The sequence below is a fragment of the Drosophila gunungcola genome (assembly GCF_025200985.1).
Source record: "Drosophila gunungcola strain Sukarami chromosome 2R unlocalized genomic scaffold, Dgunungcola_SK_2 000012F, whole genome shotgun sequence".
Classification (NCBI taxonomy): Eukaryota; Metazoa; Arthropoda; class Insecta; order Diptera; family Drosophilidae; genus Drosophila; species Drosophila gunungcola.
This window is the reverse complement of record NW_026453170.1, coordinates 559,601-574,086: the sequence shown is the minus strand read 5'-3', so window position 1 is coordinate 574,086 and position 14,486 is coordinate 559,601. Positions and strand designations below refer to the sequence as shown.

General features: G+C 41.7%; 4 protein-coding genes across 4 annotated transcripts; 2 read left to right on the top strand and 2 right to left on the bottom strand.

Annotated features, from left to right (window-relative positions):
- Positions 1 to 405: 405 nt before the first annotated feature.
- Positions 406 to 5,061, top strand: LOC128255714 (retinol dehydrogenase 13-like). The gene is made up of 6 exons (XM_052985412.1): positions 406 to 451; positions 3,407 to 3,628; positions 3,701 to 3,964; positions 4,026 to 4,182; positions 4,240 to 4,499; positions 4,554 to 5,061. The coding sequence occupies exons 2-6, from the start codon at positions 3,549 to 3,551 to the stop codon at positions 4,804 to 4,806; spliced, it is 1,014 nt and encodes a 337-aa protein (XP_052841372.1). The 5' UTR covers positions 406 to 451; positions 3,407 to 3,548; the 3' UTR covers positions 4,807 to 5,061.
- LOC128255712 (dynactin subunit 4) lies at positions 4,966 to 10,289 on the bottom strand. Its single transcript, XM_052985410.1, has 2 exons — positions 8,590 to 10,289; positions 4,966 to 5,113 (listed from the first exon to the last, which is right to left on the bottom strand). Exon 1 carries the CDS (start codon positions 10,158 to 10,160, stop codon positions 8,607 to 8,609), a length of 1,554 nt encoding a protein of 517 aa, XP_052841370.1. The 5' UTR covers positions 10,161 to 10,289; the 3' UTR covers positions 4,966 to 5,113; positions 8,590 to 8,606.
- On the top strand, positions 6,922 to 8,553 carry LOC128255713 (retinol dehydrogenase 13). The gene is made up of 5 exons (XM_052985411.1): positions 6,922 to 7,101; positions 7,198 to 7,461; positions 7,530 to 7,686; positions 7,744 to 8,003; positions 8,057 to 8,553. The coding sequence occupies exons 1-5, from the start codon at positions 7,022 to 7,024 to the stop codon at positions 8,307 to 8,309; spliced, it is 1,014 nt and encodes a 337-aa protein (XP_052841371.1). The 5' UTR covers positions 6,922 to 7,021; the 3' UTR covers positions 8,310 to 8,553.
- Positions 10,290 to 12,229: 1,940 nt separating the features above from the next.
- Positions 12,230 to 13,027, bottom strand: LOC128255699 (uncharacterized). The gene is made up of 2 exons (XM_052985395.1): positions 12,885 to 13,027; positions 12,230 to 12,824 (listed from the first exon to the last, which is right to left on the bottom strand). Exons 1-2 carry the CDS (start codon positions 12,894 to 12,896, stop codon positions 12,441 to 12,443), a joined length of 396 nt encoding a protein of 131 aa, XP_052841355.1. The 5' UTR covers positions 12,897 to 13,027; the 3' UTR covers positions 12,230 to 12,440.
- Between the last annotated feature and the right edge of the window lie 1,459 nt (positions 13,028 to 14,486).

Genomic DNA, 14,486 nt, shown 5'->3' with positions numbered 1-14,486 from the left:
TGATATTTGTTCTTCATATATGCGGTATTTTCCTTTCGAAAACGCGGAATAAGATTACAATTCTTTTGCAAATGCGGAGGGTCAATAGAAAACTTTGCCTATACTTTGCGACCCACATTAGTCGAACTAAATAATTAATTAATTTTTTTAACTAATTATTGGCTTACCGTATCCATATTTGGGCCCCCATAGCATAACGTATACGTAATTTAATGCAAAACATTGAGATTTAATTGCTTTTCCTCTCTTACCTTTTTGTTCTCTTCTCGTAATTACACTCATCGTGACTAGGCACTTTTTGTAGCTTTTTGAAGCTTTTCACAGAAAGCGCGCACTGTATTTAAACGGCAGTTGTAACAGGCTTGGCTTGCATTCGCTGAGAGATTCCACAACTAAACCTACAGCACAATAAATAACACTATACAAAAACAAAATGGCTGACTATAAAAATGTAAGCACCCCGTAATTTCGTTTCTGGAGAAATTAAAAAAGTGTATTTACTTAGTCGAATGCTTATTGATTTTTCGGCATAAAGTTTGATGTTAGATGTTTTGTATGTTGTAGGTCGATTGTAACGACTTTTAAGAGGTATTTTTCTTTAATATCAGATGTTTTTGTTTTAAATGTAACAATGTCTGAAACAATTATCCATTACATTATCAAAGTATTAGATCGACGAAATCCTTACCCCGCTTATGAGAGGTAGCGAGTGGCAAATAACCGGCGTACACTTTTCGTCAGTGCCTTTTTGCACCCCGGTATTCCGATCGACCAAAAAAAAATACACCAACAAATTGCAAAGCGTTGCCAGATTTCTCTGGCGAACGTACGCCAGGCCCGGGTGTAAAGATTAAAAAGTTAAATTTTTTCTGGTTGGAGTTGGCAGAGCATAGATTTGTCAGATCAAAAAATGGACGGAAAAAACAAAAATTCAACAAAATCTACTGCAATAATACATTGTTGACTACAATTATTCTCGGTCCACTTATATGCAACTTTTGTTGAACGTTGGTTAAATTTGAATTGTTTTTCCGTTTGTCAACGAGTTTAGCTGATGAAAGTAAGACCGTAAGTTCAAAACTTCGGTCACACTAGAAAGAAAAAACTTTTACGCTGGCGTAACTGTTTGTCGATCTGAGTACTAGGCTTAAACTTGAAATCATTTTTATACCCTTGCAGAGGGTATTATAATTTCAGTCAGAAGTTTGCAACGCAGTGAAGGAGACATTTCCGACCCTATAAAGTATATATATACTTGATCAGCATCACTAGAGTCGATCTAGCCATGTCCGTGTGTCCCTCCGTCTGTCAGTCTGTCCGTCTGTCCGTCCGTTTCTACGCAAACTAGTCTCTCAGTTTTAAAGCTATCTGCATGAAACTTTCCCAAAAGTTGTCTTTCTATTGCAGGTAGTATATAAGTCGGAATGAGCCGGACGACTATAGCATATAGCTCCCATAGGAACAATCGAAAAAAAAAAATAAAAAAAAATTATAACTTTGGTGTTGTTAACTTTTTTTTTAGTTCTTCGACATATAATAATGCTTAATTATTTCAGAGTTACGGTTAAAATTTTCTCAAAATCGGACGACTATAGCATATAGCTCCCATAGGAACAATCTGAAAAATAAATGAAAAAAATTATAACTTTGCTGTTTTTTAATTTTTGTTGTAGTTCTTCGACATATTGTAATGGTTAAATATTTCAGAATTTCGTTTTAAATTTCATCAAAATCGGGCGACTATAACTTAAAGCTCCCATGGAAACAATAAAAATGTAAAAAAATTTTTTTTTAATTTAACTTTTTTATTCTGTAATTTTTTTTTAGAGTTCTTTATGATTAATTAATAATTTGACAGTTCAGAATTACGCTTTTAATTTTATTAAAATCGGAAAACGATATCATATAGCTGCCATAGGAACTATCAAATAAGCTTAAAATAGCTTCAATGTAAAGCAAATCATAATTTTAATGTTTTCAAGAATATTTAATTTTCGCAATAGCTGCAAGGGTATATGAACTTCGGCTTGCCGAAGTTTGCTTCCGTTCTTGTTTTATATCATTTTCCTCACACAGTTAATGGTGCATACTTTTAGGAGGAGAAAAGTTGCCGTTTTTGTTGCAATAGCTTTCGAAAACGTCCATCGAAAAATACGTTTTATATACCAAAAAACGAGGAATCCCATGGACTATATACGTAAAAATATAACGTTAGAGCCGTTTTTAAAATATTTGCAAAAAAAGTGTTAGAAAAAAAAAACAAATTAAATTATTTTTTATTTAGACCAATTCTGTTAAGACACTCAACTGTAGCTTTACTAGTTTAGAATTTGAGGGCATGCAAGGCTTAGCTATTTTTAGCCAATTTTCTGCTAAATAATCTATTTTTTAAAAAAAGTCGTGAAACAAACTTTTTTGTAACGATTTGTCCAACACCTTGATAAATTATTCCAGAACTCTAAAACAAGTCCTTAAAATTGTTTGAAACTGACAAACAGACACCGAAAAATGTTAGTTTTTGGAATCATTTTGAACAACTTTTGAACGGAGCACCGCGTATTTTCGACAACATTTGGCTGTACTTCCGAAAAGCTCCAACACCCGATCAGTTTCGAATTTTAAATTTGAAAATGATCGGGAGTTATTCCAACATTTAAACTGTGCTAAAAAATTTTTTACCAACCCGAGCTCAAGAACTCCACTTAAAAAATTGTTTAGAATGTGACTTTCACAGCCCATTCTCCTTAATCAATTAATTTTCCTAATTTCTTTGTATGTTATCCCTATTCTTTTAACGATAATTTTGCGATTGGTGTATTACTCACCAGTACTCACAGCAGATTTTCAGTTCTGCGGTTAAATATATACATACATACATATATAGACTATATTCTACTATAGTAAACTTAACCGCTTTTGGTGCGCATCATCACTACATATACTGCCTTAGTGATACAAATCGGACCACAATATGATTAGATTTGTTAAAGCTGGCAATGGTATATTAACTTTGGCTATCTTAAGTTTGCTTCCTATTTCGTTTTATATTCAATAATTTTAATGGGTACTATGATACATGTATCCGGTATTTTAATTTCAAAAACGCGGAAGAAGATTGCAAAGGTTAATATGACAATGTAACTAATAAACCAGTATTTTTCTTTTGCAAATGCGGAGGGTCAATAGAAAAGTTTTTAGTATTGCCTATACTTTGCGACCCACATTAGTCGAACTAAATAATTAATTAATTTCTTTAACTGGTTATTGGCTTAACGACTAACTGAAAACCTACGTTTTCTGAAAGCCGGAATACATAATATTTTAAAACATTGTAAATTAATTGCTCTTCCTCTCTTACCTTTTTTGTTCTCTTCTCGTAATTTCGAATTACACTCATCGTGACTAGGCACTTTTTGTAGCTTTTTAAAGCTTTTCACAGAAGGCGCGCACTTTATTTAAACGACAGTTGTAACAGGCTTGGCTTGCATTCGTTGAGAGATCCCAAAACTGAAACTACTGCACAATAAATTATACTGAACACAAACAAAATGGCTGTTCCGATTTACTGTTTGGTGGCCAACATCATTTTTTGGCCAGCTTTTCTTGTCGGAGCTGTATATTTTCTGAGGTAATATTGGCATGAAATAAATGGACCCCGTGTTACTGTGTAATAACCAAAGTTCTACTGTTGGTGTTTCAGGAAATATATGCAGGGCGGTCAGTTCACCAAGCAGACCGATGAAACCGGCAAAGTATTCATTGTCACCGGTGCCAACACGGGAATCGGCAAGGAGACGGCTCTGGAGTTTGCCAGGCGGGGAGGAACCATCTATATGGCTTGCCGGGACATGAACAGGTGTGAAAATGCCCGCCAGGATATCATCAGGGAGACGAATAACCCCAACATATTCGGCCGCCAATTGGATTTGAGTTCGCAGGAATCCATTCGTAATTTTGCCGCAGGGTGAGCAAACACGACCAACTAATAGTTGAACGGAAGAATAACTTTCGTTGTTGTAAATTAGTTTCAAGAAGGAGCAGGACAAGCTCCATGTCCTGGTCAACAATGCTGGCGTGATGCGAGGCCCCAAGATGTTAACAAAGGACGGTGTCGAAATGCAGCTGGGTGTGAACCACATCGGCCACTTCTTGCTGACCAACTTGTTGCTCGATGTGCTAAAGGTAAGTTGGTATGAGTCACTCAGGAATATCGGGTGAAGAGTGTGGAACGTTTTCCAGAAATCGGCTCCAAGTCGCGTTGTCGTCCTGTCAAGCATCGCCCATACGATAGGTGCCATAAACGTGGCCGACCTGAACAGCGAGAAGTCCTACGACGAGGGCAAGGCCTACAACCAGAGCAAGTTGGCCACCGTGCTGTTTACCCGGGAATTGGCCAAGCGCTTGAAGGGCAGTGGCGTCACGGTCAACGCCCTGCATCCTGGTCTTGTGGACACGGGGCTGGCGCGGAACTGGGCCTTCTTCCAGACCATTTTCGGGAAGTAAGTGCAAGCTAAATGAAAAAGGAACTTTGTTAATTAAAGTCTTAACCTCAGATATCTCATCCAGCCATTGTTTTGGCCGTTCCTGAAGACACCTAAAAGTGGAGCACAGACATCCATCTATGCTGCCCTGGATCCGGATCTGCAAGAGGTCAGTGGCTTGTACTTTAGCGACTGCAAGCCCAAGAACGTGGCTCCTGCAGCCTTGGATGATGCGGTGGGGAAGTTCCTGTGGACTGAGAGTGAGAAATTCACGGGCTTGGATAAACCAACAGTGCCGTCCTTTTTGGACTCTGATAAAGCTTAACCGTAAAGCTTAAAGTAGCAATCCGAGAATGGGACTACTGATCTCGAAGAAAATGTGAATAAACCAAGGCGAAAACTCATCCAACCGAGAACGGGACTCCTGTGGAGCATCCAACGTACGAGCAACGCACTGTCGATTGTAAATGTATGCAAGGTTAAGCAGGGTTAGAACAAGCGGTTTATTTAATTGTAATACTAGCTGTTTTTTCTCGACTAGGTTAATTTAATAAATACATATCTTTACAGCTTTCATAAAGCGTGTTTTATGTTTTTGATAAATTCGATTTATATGCCGAAGGGCTAATTAGGTTCATTTCCGTTGCGCCCGCTGTGTTGCACACCCTGGAGTGGAGCGCATTGGCGGTGGGTTCCTTCTCCTAAGGCACATTGGTAACGTATGTGTACACCACCGCCTGGAAGTACTCGACCAAGGCGTTGAGCCGCGCCTGGTACAAGTTGTCCGTGGCGTCGCCAGTGGAATCGCCATCGTTCGTTTCCTTGGCGTCCTTCGACTCCGCACCACCGGAACCGTGGAGGCCCTGACTTACTACTCCCTTACCCCCATAATTTCTATTCACAAGAAATTAATGCTCTGCGCTTACGCAGACCATTTCCACCTCCTCATCGAGCACAACCAACTCAAAAACCCCACAACCAACCTAGAATCAATCTTCAAACAAATAAATGACTTGTGCACGCTCTAGGGTACTCAGTCCTGTTGAAGGACAAGTGTCAGACACTCCATGCCTGCCGAAAACAAAACTGCTTACAGGAAACACATCCATAAAATCTACACAAACTCTAAAAATCTTAGACCTTACCATCAACAGCAGATACCATTGGACATCCCATATAATCAAACTTAAAGCCAATCTTGCTAGAACTCTCGGAATAGGAAAACACTTCTCCTCCCTGAAATACAATAAAACAAATAAAAGGAAACAGAGATACCCTAGCACACTAGATATGTAGATCAATCCAAATTTGTAAAATACCAGAACATCCCATACCAATCAATAAAAAAAAAACACTTGCAACTTACATCATCGCGTACAGTGTTACCAATGAAAACAATGTTATTAAAACAGGTCTACTACCCACCTATTCTACAGTTCTTTCCAGCGAAATAATAGCCATCCGTCAAGCTGCACAAATCTGCATAAAGAAAATAGGCTAGCACGCCATGTGTTCCGACTCCCTTTGCTCAATCAGCTCCATCCCTCCATCGCAAACCCTAACAACAATTTCTACTACCCCACCTCGATCCAAAATCGACTTTCCAAACACTTTCCCAGAATAATAATAATAATAATAATAGGGATACCAAGCCATGTTGGCATCAAAGGAAACCAAACGGTGGACTCTGAACCAAAAAAAGCAATTAGACAACCCCTAATATACACAGCCAATCACAACTCACAACAGCCCCTTAAAAAATCATTAAAACACAAACACAGAATTAAAAAACAAAACCTCGACATGATACCAAAACATGTCCAAACTAACTACCCCCATAATTTCCCCAAACTTAATAGAAACAGCAAATAGAAAATAGGCCAAATATGACAAACGCACGCTATCTTGACCATTACCGTTACCGTTCAATACCGAACACATGCCCGCTATGCAACAACGCTTCTTTAGCCTCTTTTATTGTATTTAAATCGGACAGATATTTAGTAATGGTTTTATATTTCAGAATTATGGTTTTAATTTCACCCAAATCGGACAAAGATATAAATAATAAATAAATAAATAAAAGCTATAAATTGACAAAGCTTTATTATTTTAAAACATATGTACATACATATATAGTTTGTTTACTTCTATTACATGATACACGCATGACTAAACCAATAATAGTTTTAAACCGTTTGCTATCTGTATGTGTTCATTTATGCATCAAATACCAATAACTTTTATTTGTTATTCGTTACCTCAAAAAAAAATATAATTTCGATCGGTCAAGTTCTCACTCCCTAGTATAACAAAAGCTTTATTTCTCTTAGCCTCTCTTTAACTTCTCTTAAACATGGAAGTACGAACGATTTAGCCGATTTCTCAATGTTCTCACCGTGAATTAGCAAAAACAAACATTTGTATCGAAGTAGTCGTGTTGTTCAGTATTTCAACAGCTGCTCTTACTGTTTTGCTCGCATTCTACGAGGAACTCCCAGCTGACAACAACCTTAAAAATAAAATTAAGTTTATTCAAAATGTGCATTTTCACCGATTGTTTATTGAGCCCCGTAATACTGTGGCCAGCTATCATCGGCGTGACTATCTACCTGTTGAAGTAAGTTCTGGAAATTATGATACGAAAAATGAAAGCGCATTAGTTTCCGACTTGCAAAGAATGGGGTTTTCGGCTAATTCTTATTCATGATTTTAGGGAATACATGCAGGGCGGCCAGTTCACAAAGGACACAGATGAAAGCGGAAAGGTGTTCATTGTCACGGGAGCCAACACGGGAATCGGCAAGGAGACGGCTCTGGAGTTCGCCAGACGAGGGGGCACCGTGTACATGGCTTGCAGGGATATGAACAGATGCGATAGGGCCCGTAAGGAAATCATCAAGGAGACGAACAATCAGAATGTATTCTCCCGAGAACTTGATTTGAGTTCCCTGGAGTCCGTTCGTCAATTCGTGGCTGGGTGAGCTAGCCAGAGATGCCTCTAACGTTATATATATCCATTTACAAGTATATTCCCTTACTAATTAGCTTCAAGAAAGAGCAGGACAAGCTCCATGTCCTGGTCAACAATGCTGGCGTGATGCGCTGCCCCAAGATGTTAACCAAGGACGGTTTCGAAATGCAGTTGGGTGTGAACCACATCGGCCACTTCTTGCTGACCAACTTGTTGCTCGATGTGCTAAAGGTTAGTTGGTATGAGTCACTCAGGAATATCGGGTGAAGAGTGTGGAACGTTTTCCAGAAATCGGCTCCTAGTCGTGTTGTCGTCCTGTCCAGCCTGGCCCATACACGAGGTGCCATTAACTTGGCCGACCTGAATAGCGAAAAATCCTATGACGAGGGCCTGGCCTACAGCCAGAGCAAGTTGGCCAACGTGCTGTTTACCCGAGAATTGGCCAAGCGCTTGGAGGGAAGTGGCGTCACGGTCAACTCCCTGCATCCTGGTGTTGTGGACACGGAGCTGGCGCGGAACTGGGCCTTCTTCCAGACCAACTTGGTGAAGTAAGTGCAAACTAAATAAAAATGAACTTTGTTAGTTAAATTCTTAACCTCAGATATCTTATCAAGCCAATGATTTGGCCGCTTCTGAAGACACCTAAAAGTGGAGCACAGACCTCCATCTATGCAGCCCTGGATCCGGATCTGCAGAAGGTCAGTGGCTTGTACTTCAGCGACTGCAAGCCCAAGGACGTCGCTCCTGCAGCCTTGGATGATGCTGTTGGAAAGTTCCTGTGGACTGAGAGTGAGAAATTCACGGGCTTGGATAAACCCACAGTACCAGCCAAAAAAGAAGCTGATAAAGCTTAACCGAAAGTTAAAAATGTGACTACTGAATTCGAAGAAAATGTCAATATCAACCAAAGCGAAAACTCTGCAAACCGAGAACGTGCCTCCTGTAAAGTATTTAACGTCCGAGCAATGCACTGTAGATTGTAAATGTAAAGAAGATTGAGCAGGGTTAGAACAAGCGGTTTATTTAATTGTAATACTAGCAGTTTTTTTTCACGAATAGGTTAATTTAATAAATACATAACTTCCCAGCTTTCATAAAGCATGTTTTCGAATTATATGTCGTAGTGCTAATAAGGTTTATTTCAGGCCATTTCAGTTGGCCTTTTCCTCAGTTGCGCCTGCTGTGATGAACACCCTGGAGTGGAGCGCATGGGTGGTGGGCTCCTTCTTCTCAGGCGCATTGGTAACGGTGTTTACGTATGTGTACTGCATGAAAAAGCCAAGTATGACGTCCGTGCTCGAGGGCAGCTCCGCATCCGGGGTAAACTGCAGCCGTACGAGGACCTTGTTGCCCTTGCGCCAGACAATAAACTTGGGCTCCTCGGTAGGCAGCTGCACGTACTCGTCGAACTCTTTGGAGTCGTCGCGCTGGCTGAGCACAAACTCGCTCTCCAGCGGCACGATCTCGGCATTGGAGGCATCCAATACCTCTCGCTTAACCTCCCGGGTTGAGTTTTGACGCGACAGCGTGATGCCAACAGTCTTGAGAAGTGGTGACGAGGAGATCGGTTCCTCCTTCACCGCCCGAGTGGTCTCCGCTGATAATTGCGGATCCTCTGGTGGAGCTGCAGTCAGCAGGCGAATGGTCATGTCGTACATGGTCGGATTGGTGAGCTTCAGCAGGATGGCGTTGCTCTTGCCGGGCACCAGCGGCTGCTCGCAGCGCACCATCACCACCTCGGGCACATGGTAGCTGGCGAAGAGCTGGATGCGGTACTTGATGGAAGTGGGATGGTACTCCGGCTTAATGAGGTTGTGCTCGCACTGGCGGCAGCGCAGCGACCGCTTGATCCACAGCGACCGCCGCTGCGGATACAAGCTGCCCACGGCCGTGGGTTGATCCGCCGGCTGGCTGTGGCGCTGTGCGATCGTCGTGACATTGCGCAGGTTCAGCTGTTCCGTGAAGATGCTCGCCGGCAGTTCCTCCACCTCCGCCGTGGCCTCTGCCGGCGTGATCACGGCCTTGGCTTTGGGAACCTTGTCGTTCCATCCGATCTGGCGGCGAATGAGCGATACAGTCAGTCCAGTGCGATCCGTAAGGCTGGGGAACTTGTGCTGCTTGGGCGCCTTGCGCCGCATGAACTCCAGTTTCTCCTGCTTCTCCTGCAGCACCACCGCCTGGAAGTACTCGACTAAGGCGTTGAACCGCGCCTGGTACAGGCACTCGTTGTCCGGCCAGGTGCCCGTGGCCACGCCCTGGTCGGGAATGCCCACGTCTCGCGTTGTCCAGCGGCAGGACAGGCACGACAGGTAGTACATCTTCTTGGTGGTGGGCACCGCCGAGGGCTTGCTGCTCGCCGGGACCGGGGGCGTGGCTTCGCCAGTGGAATCGCCATCCTTCGGTTCCTTGGCGTCCTTCGACTCCTCTGACTTGCGCACCACCGGAACCGTGGAGGCTCTGGCGGACAGGGTGTGCTGGCAGCAGGGGCAGTCGAAGCAGTTGGCGCAGCAGTTTTTCTTGTGTCTCGCCTCCGTGGACGGGATGTTCTCCAAACAGTTGGAGCAGAAGTGCGACTCGATCTCGTGCGTCACGCAGAAGCCGCAGTGCAGCTTGGGGCAGTGCCGGCAGAAGAAGAGCTTGTTGATCGGGTTCAGGATGCCGCAGGAGCACGCGTACTTAACGGGACTCGGTTGCATGAAGCTCATCTTGTCAACAACGATTTTCTCCTGCTTTCTTTGTAAATTTGCAAATCTCTCCTCTTCTTCCACAAATGACGACAGCTGTTTTATCGATACATCGATGTTTCGAAACGTAACTATCGATGCTTGCAACGACCGTTATACGCAAATCCCACAGAGAACAGCCCATCGAAATGGCTGGCATTTTTTGAAATGCCTGAATTAATGGCTGAAAACAGAGGTGGTAAAATTCATAGAATACAACATTTCATGTAATATAATATTATAAAGTTAATTACAAAAAAATAACCACATTGTTGTTGGCCTGATCGGTCTTATCAACCACCAATACAATTGTTAAATGTAAAAGACTGCATGACACAGTCCCATATGCAAAGGCATTTATACAACTTATAGTTATTCTGAACACAAATTGAGACGAAACCTTTTAGAAAATATAATGTTTGTAGTGTTATACAAGAAGTGTTGTAGTTTTATACAAGAAACTTATTAAGAAACTTTCGGCCCGGGAAAACCTACTAAACCATGCCCGAAATGTAAAGTATCCAAAGCACATCTTTGGATATAAGAAATAGATAAAGATCACTTGCAAATTTAATGAAATGCTTATATTTATGACAATAATCTAGTTGATAAATTTTAGCTCCATTTATAGAAAATATAACTTAGTATAATAAAAACCAGAGCCCTGCATAGGTGGAATCATAAGGCCAAAATATTTTTTCGATTCGTTCATTTAATGGAGCTCAAGGATGCCGGATCAATACTTTTTTTTCTGTTGACAACGAACCCTAGGTGAGTTACACGAGTCACTTCATGAACTCAATTAGCCATGAGCTGTACTGGTTTCTAATGAATCAAGTAGATCAAATATCATGTTATGAGCTATGATTCATAGGAGTAATGAGCCCCATGAGATATAAGTTAATAAACATGAGAGGATCGAATGGCTCATGAAAACAAAGGGAACTAAATCATGCAGGGCTCTAGTAAAAACAATAAAAAAATTGTATAATAAATTTAAACAATTTGTTAACTTGCTTTGTAGTTTTATTGTAATTTTGTTTATATAATTAAGATTACCTTTTTGTATGAAAATATGCACTTTAATTAGATAATATATATTAAACATGAAGTTCACTTTTAATTTTAATATTTAACCCCTTCCGGACCAACTTTTTTCCTGTTGCCTGATATTTTGTTTGTTGTTTTTTTATAATAGTAATAATTTAGGTAAATGTTTACCAAATTTGAAGTTGCCACGCCCATTGGTTTTTTGTATATACACAAATTGTTTTTTTTTTTTAATCGTTTAAATGTTGTTCATATAATTGTTAAATATTTACTTTTAAAAATGTCTCATTTTTATATTTTACTTTTAATTGAAAAGCAATACCTTTGCCGAATTTAACAAAACATCAAATAACTTCTCCAAATGATCCTAAAAAAAACTTTTATAAGATCATATTTTCGATAGACACACGCAGTATGAGAAAGAATGAGCAGAAAAAACGAAAGGAAAGATTACCGCAAGTCTTCAAAGAGACGAAGTTGGTACCGAAAGGATAAACAGTACAAAATTGATTCGCAATTCTTTTTCACGAGGGCGATTACCCACAAATATGTTTTTTGCTCATATTGTTTATTTTAAATGATCACATCACTCAAAATGGTTTGCTGTACCTACAAAAAGTATAAATAATAATAAATGCTATTCTGATTTTGATAAACCGGCTAAGTGTTCAATTAGCACCGAAATGCCAAGTTAAATAGACACTTTACGGGTGATCAAATTCTATTCGGCACTTTTCATTAAAATGTGGGAGGATCGTCAGGGAAAGCGTTCGCTGATAAGCAAATGTTCGGATACCAATTGTTTGAATTTCGAATTCGAATTTTTTGCGTTCTTCAGGGAATATTTGACAACCTATACTTGTGATGACGGAATGAATTCGACTTTGTAGACTGTAAATTACAATCAATTTAAAAAAAAAATTTTTAGAAAAACAAATTTAATTAAAATGTTACGATTGTTAGTGGTGTGAAACCGGAATAATAATTATTTGGTTGAGAAATATTTTCATAAATGTTTTCATATATTTAGTAGGTTTTGGGTGTTTAAATATAATTCGGTCATTTGGACGGGTATAAAATAGGTAATAGTATAAGTATAAGGTACTTTTTGGTGTGGTAGCCACGCGACTATCCTACAGCTAAGCCTACGCTAATCATCCTCAGTCTGTACTCTCAGTCCCGGCAGGAGGACCGGAAGGACTCCTCCAGCTCCTAGCCGAAGAAGTTGGGCACGAAGAGCTTCTTGCGCTTGGTCTTGGTCTGCCGGACGCGCACGATCGGGGTGAACTTGACGTTGTGGGGCAGGGCAGCGCCCTCGGGTTGGACGTCCTCGCGGCGGGTGTAGCCCGCACTGGCGGCCACGGGGGCGATGTAGCCGTCGTCCACGTAGTAGTAGCCCGGGCTCAGCTTCTTGAGGCGGTTGTCGGTGAGCGGCTTCCCGTAGGTCAGGGCGTACGAGGAGTCGCCGTTGGAGTCGTAGCGGTCGGTGTCGTAGGCCTCGTAGCTGTCCAGGTCGTAGTAGGTGGGCTTGGCACTGGACTGGGACACCTTGCAGATGACGATGCTGACCAGCAGGCAGACCCACGAGTACAAGTGCTGAGGGTAGAGATCTGGGTGAGCTGGACTGCTTTGGAGGTCTCTCGGTTTCGTGCTTACCTTTAGATCCATGACGTTTTTCGGTGTAAACTAGTTAATGTCTGTTAAATCCTGAGTGGGCTGTTGGATATCCTTTGATTTCTGTCTGGTGGTTCTGATTGCTCTGAACGTCCGGGGAGTTCTGTGTGCTTGGCTGTGGAGAACCCTTCCCTTATATACCCACCGCCATATTCGCACCCAAATGTGAAAATTTGATTTCGGGCAGAGCCGATGCTCCGGCTGTGACGCAAGTCCGGAGGAAACGCAGCGACATTTTCGACGATCTGCGGCTGACGTCGACGTCTGGGTTTTTGCGCATGCGCGGATGCTGTGACATCTTCGACTTATCGCTATGGAATTCGCTGGGACGAAAGGCTCTAATTGTTTGGCTCGGAAAACTTTTTACAATGCGGAAAGATACGGCCCATTGTGTGCGACTATTTTGTTTTTACTCGAATTAATTATAATATTAATTTTGTTTTTCGGACACTCTGACGTCGGCCAGTGAGCGATGGAAAGTAATTAGGGGCTTTCGGATCTCGGTCGGAAAGGTTTGCGGCGCACACGGCGCATGAGTAATTTGTGTACCAGGCGCTGTGGTCGCCGGGTGGTAATTTTTGTGTGGTCACACGCTAAGTCTAAATCCAGACCTCGAACGTCGTTGTAATGAAATTCGGCGTTTTTTATAAATCAGCATAGATACGCAAATAGGATGGCGTCTAAAAATACGGCTCAGACTTTATAAATATCCAACCGCAGCGGTTCATGCGACGGTTAATCAATTCGTCGTGAAAATGTGGCCGGCTGATTCAGGAAGTGATAAATACCGCGATTTTCTAGAAAAACATGAACTGCCTTTGGGAGCAATAAAATAATTAACAAACACACTCGACCTGGCTGCGGTGGGCGCTTTGAATCAAGCTCCAAAAGGGGGCATGACTTCAGTTTCCGGGGCCTGCACTCAAAGAGATGAATCAGAAGCCAACTAGACTTTTGTAAACCATCGTTAAGCAGACTTGAGCAGAATTAAGAAGAGACTTATGCTTGGACCCGGACCAATTCGCACTCAATTATCGCTGGTTGTTTCGAAAAGTTTTGGGGCGTAAATATAAACCCGCTAATTGAATAAATTTATACAATTATATAAATATAAATCCCAGGCGCCCGCAAGGGGCAATAACAACATTCAGTTGTTTTCCACATCACCACCTTTTTCCATGCCACCCAATTGGGGGTAAATATTTTTGCACACCCGAAACATCGTCAACAACAACAGAAAGGTGCGAGATTCGCCGGCGGTAAAGGAAACATAAACAATCCAGTTGGAATCAGATCGCATTACGTATACGCACGGTTGCCTGCATTGGCGCCCAGCGCAGCGATTCTGCCTTTTGATTGAGAGCTCCGGCGGAGGCACGTTTTTCTTCATTCTTTTTCTTTTTTTTTTTTTGTCACACCCCCGCTGCGTTCGAAACCTGAAAGACGGTGCCAAATTTCGAACTCCTCGGCTAATTTCTGCAAGAAGTGCGACAAACATTCTGCATTCTAAGCCGACTCCAAGTGACGATCAACTGCTTAGAAAATTTCCTCAGACTTGATTTCTTTGTTGGCTGAACGTGCGAA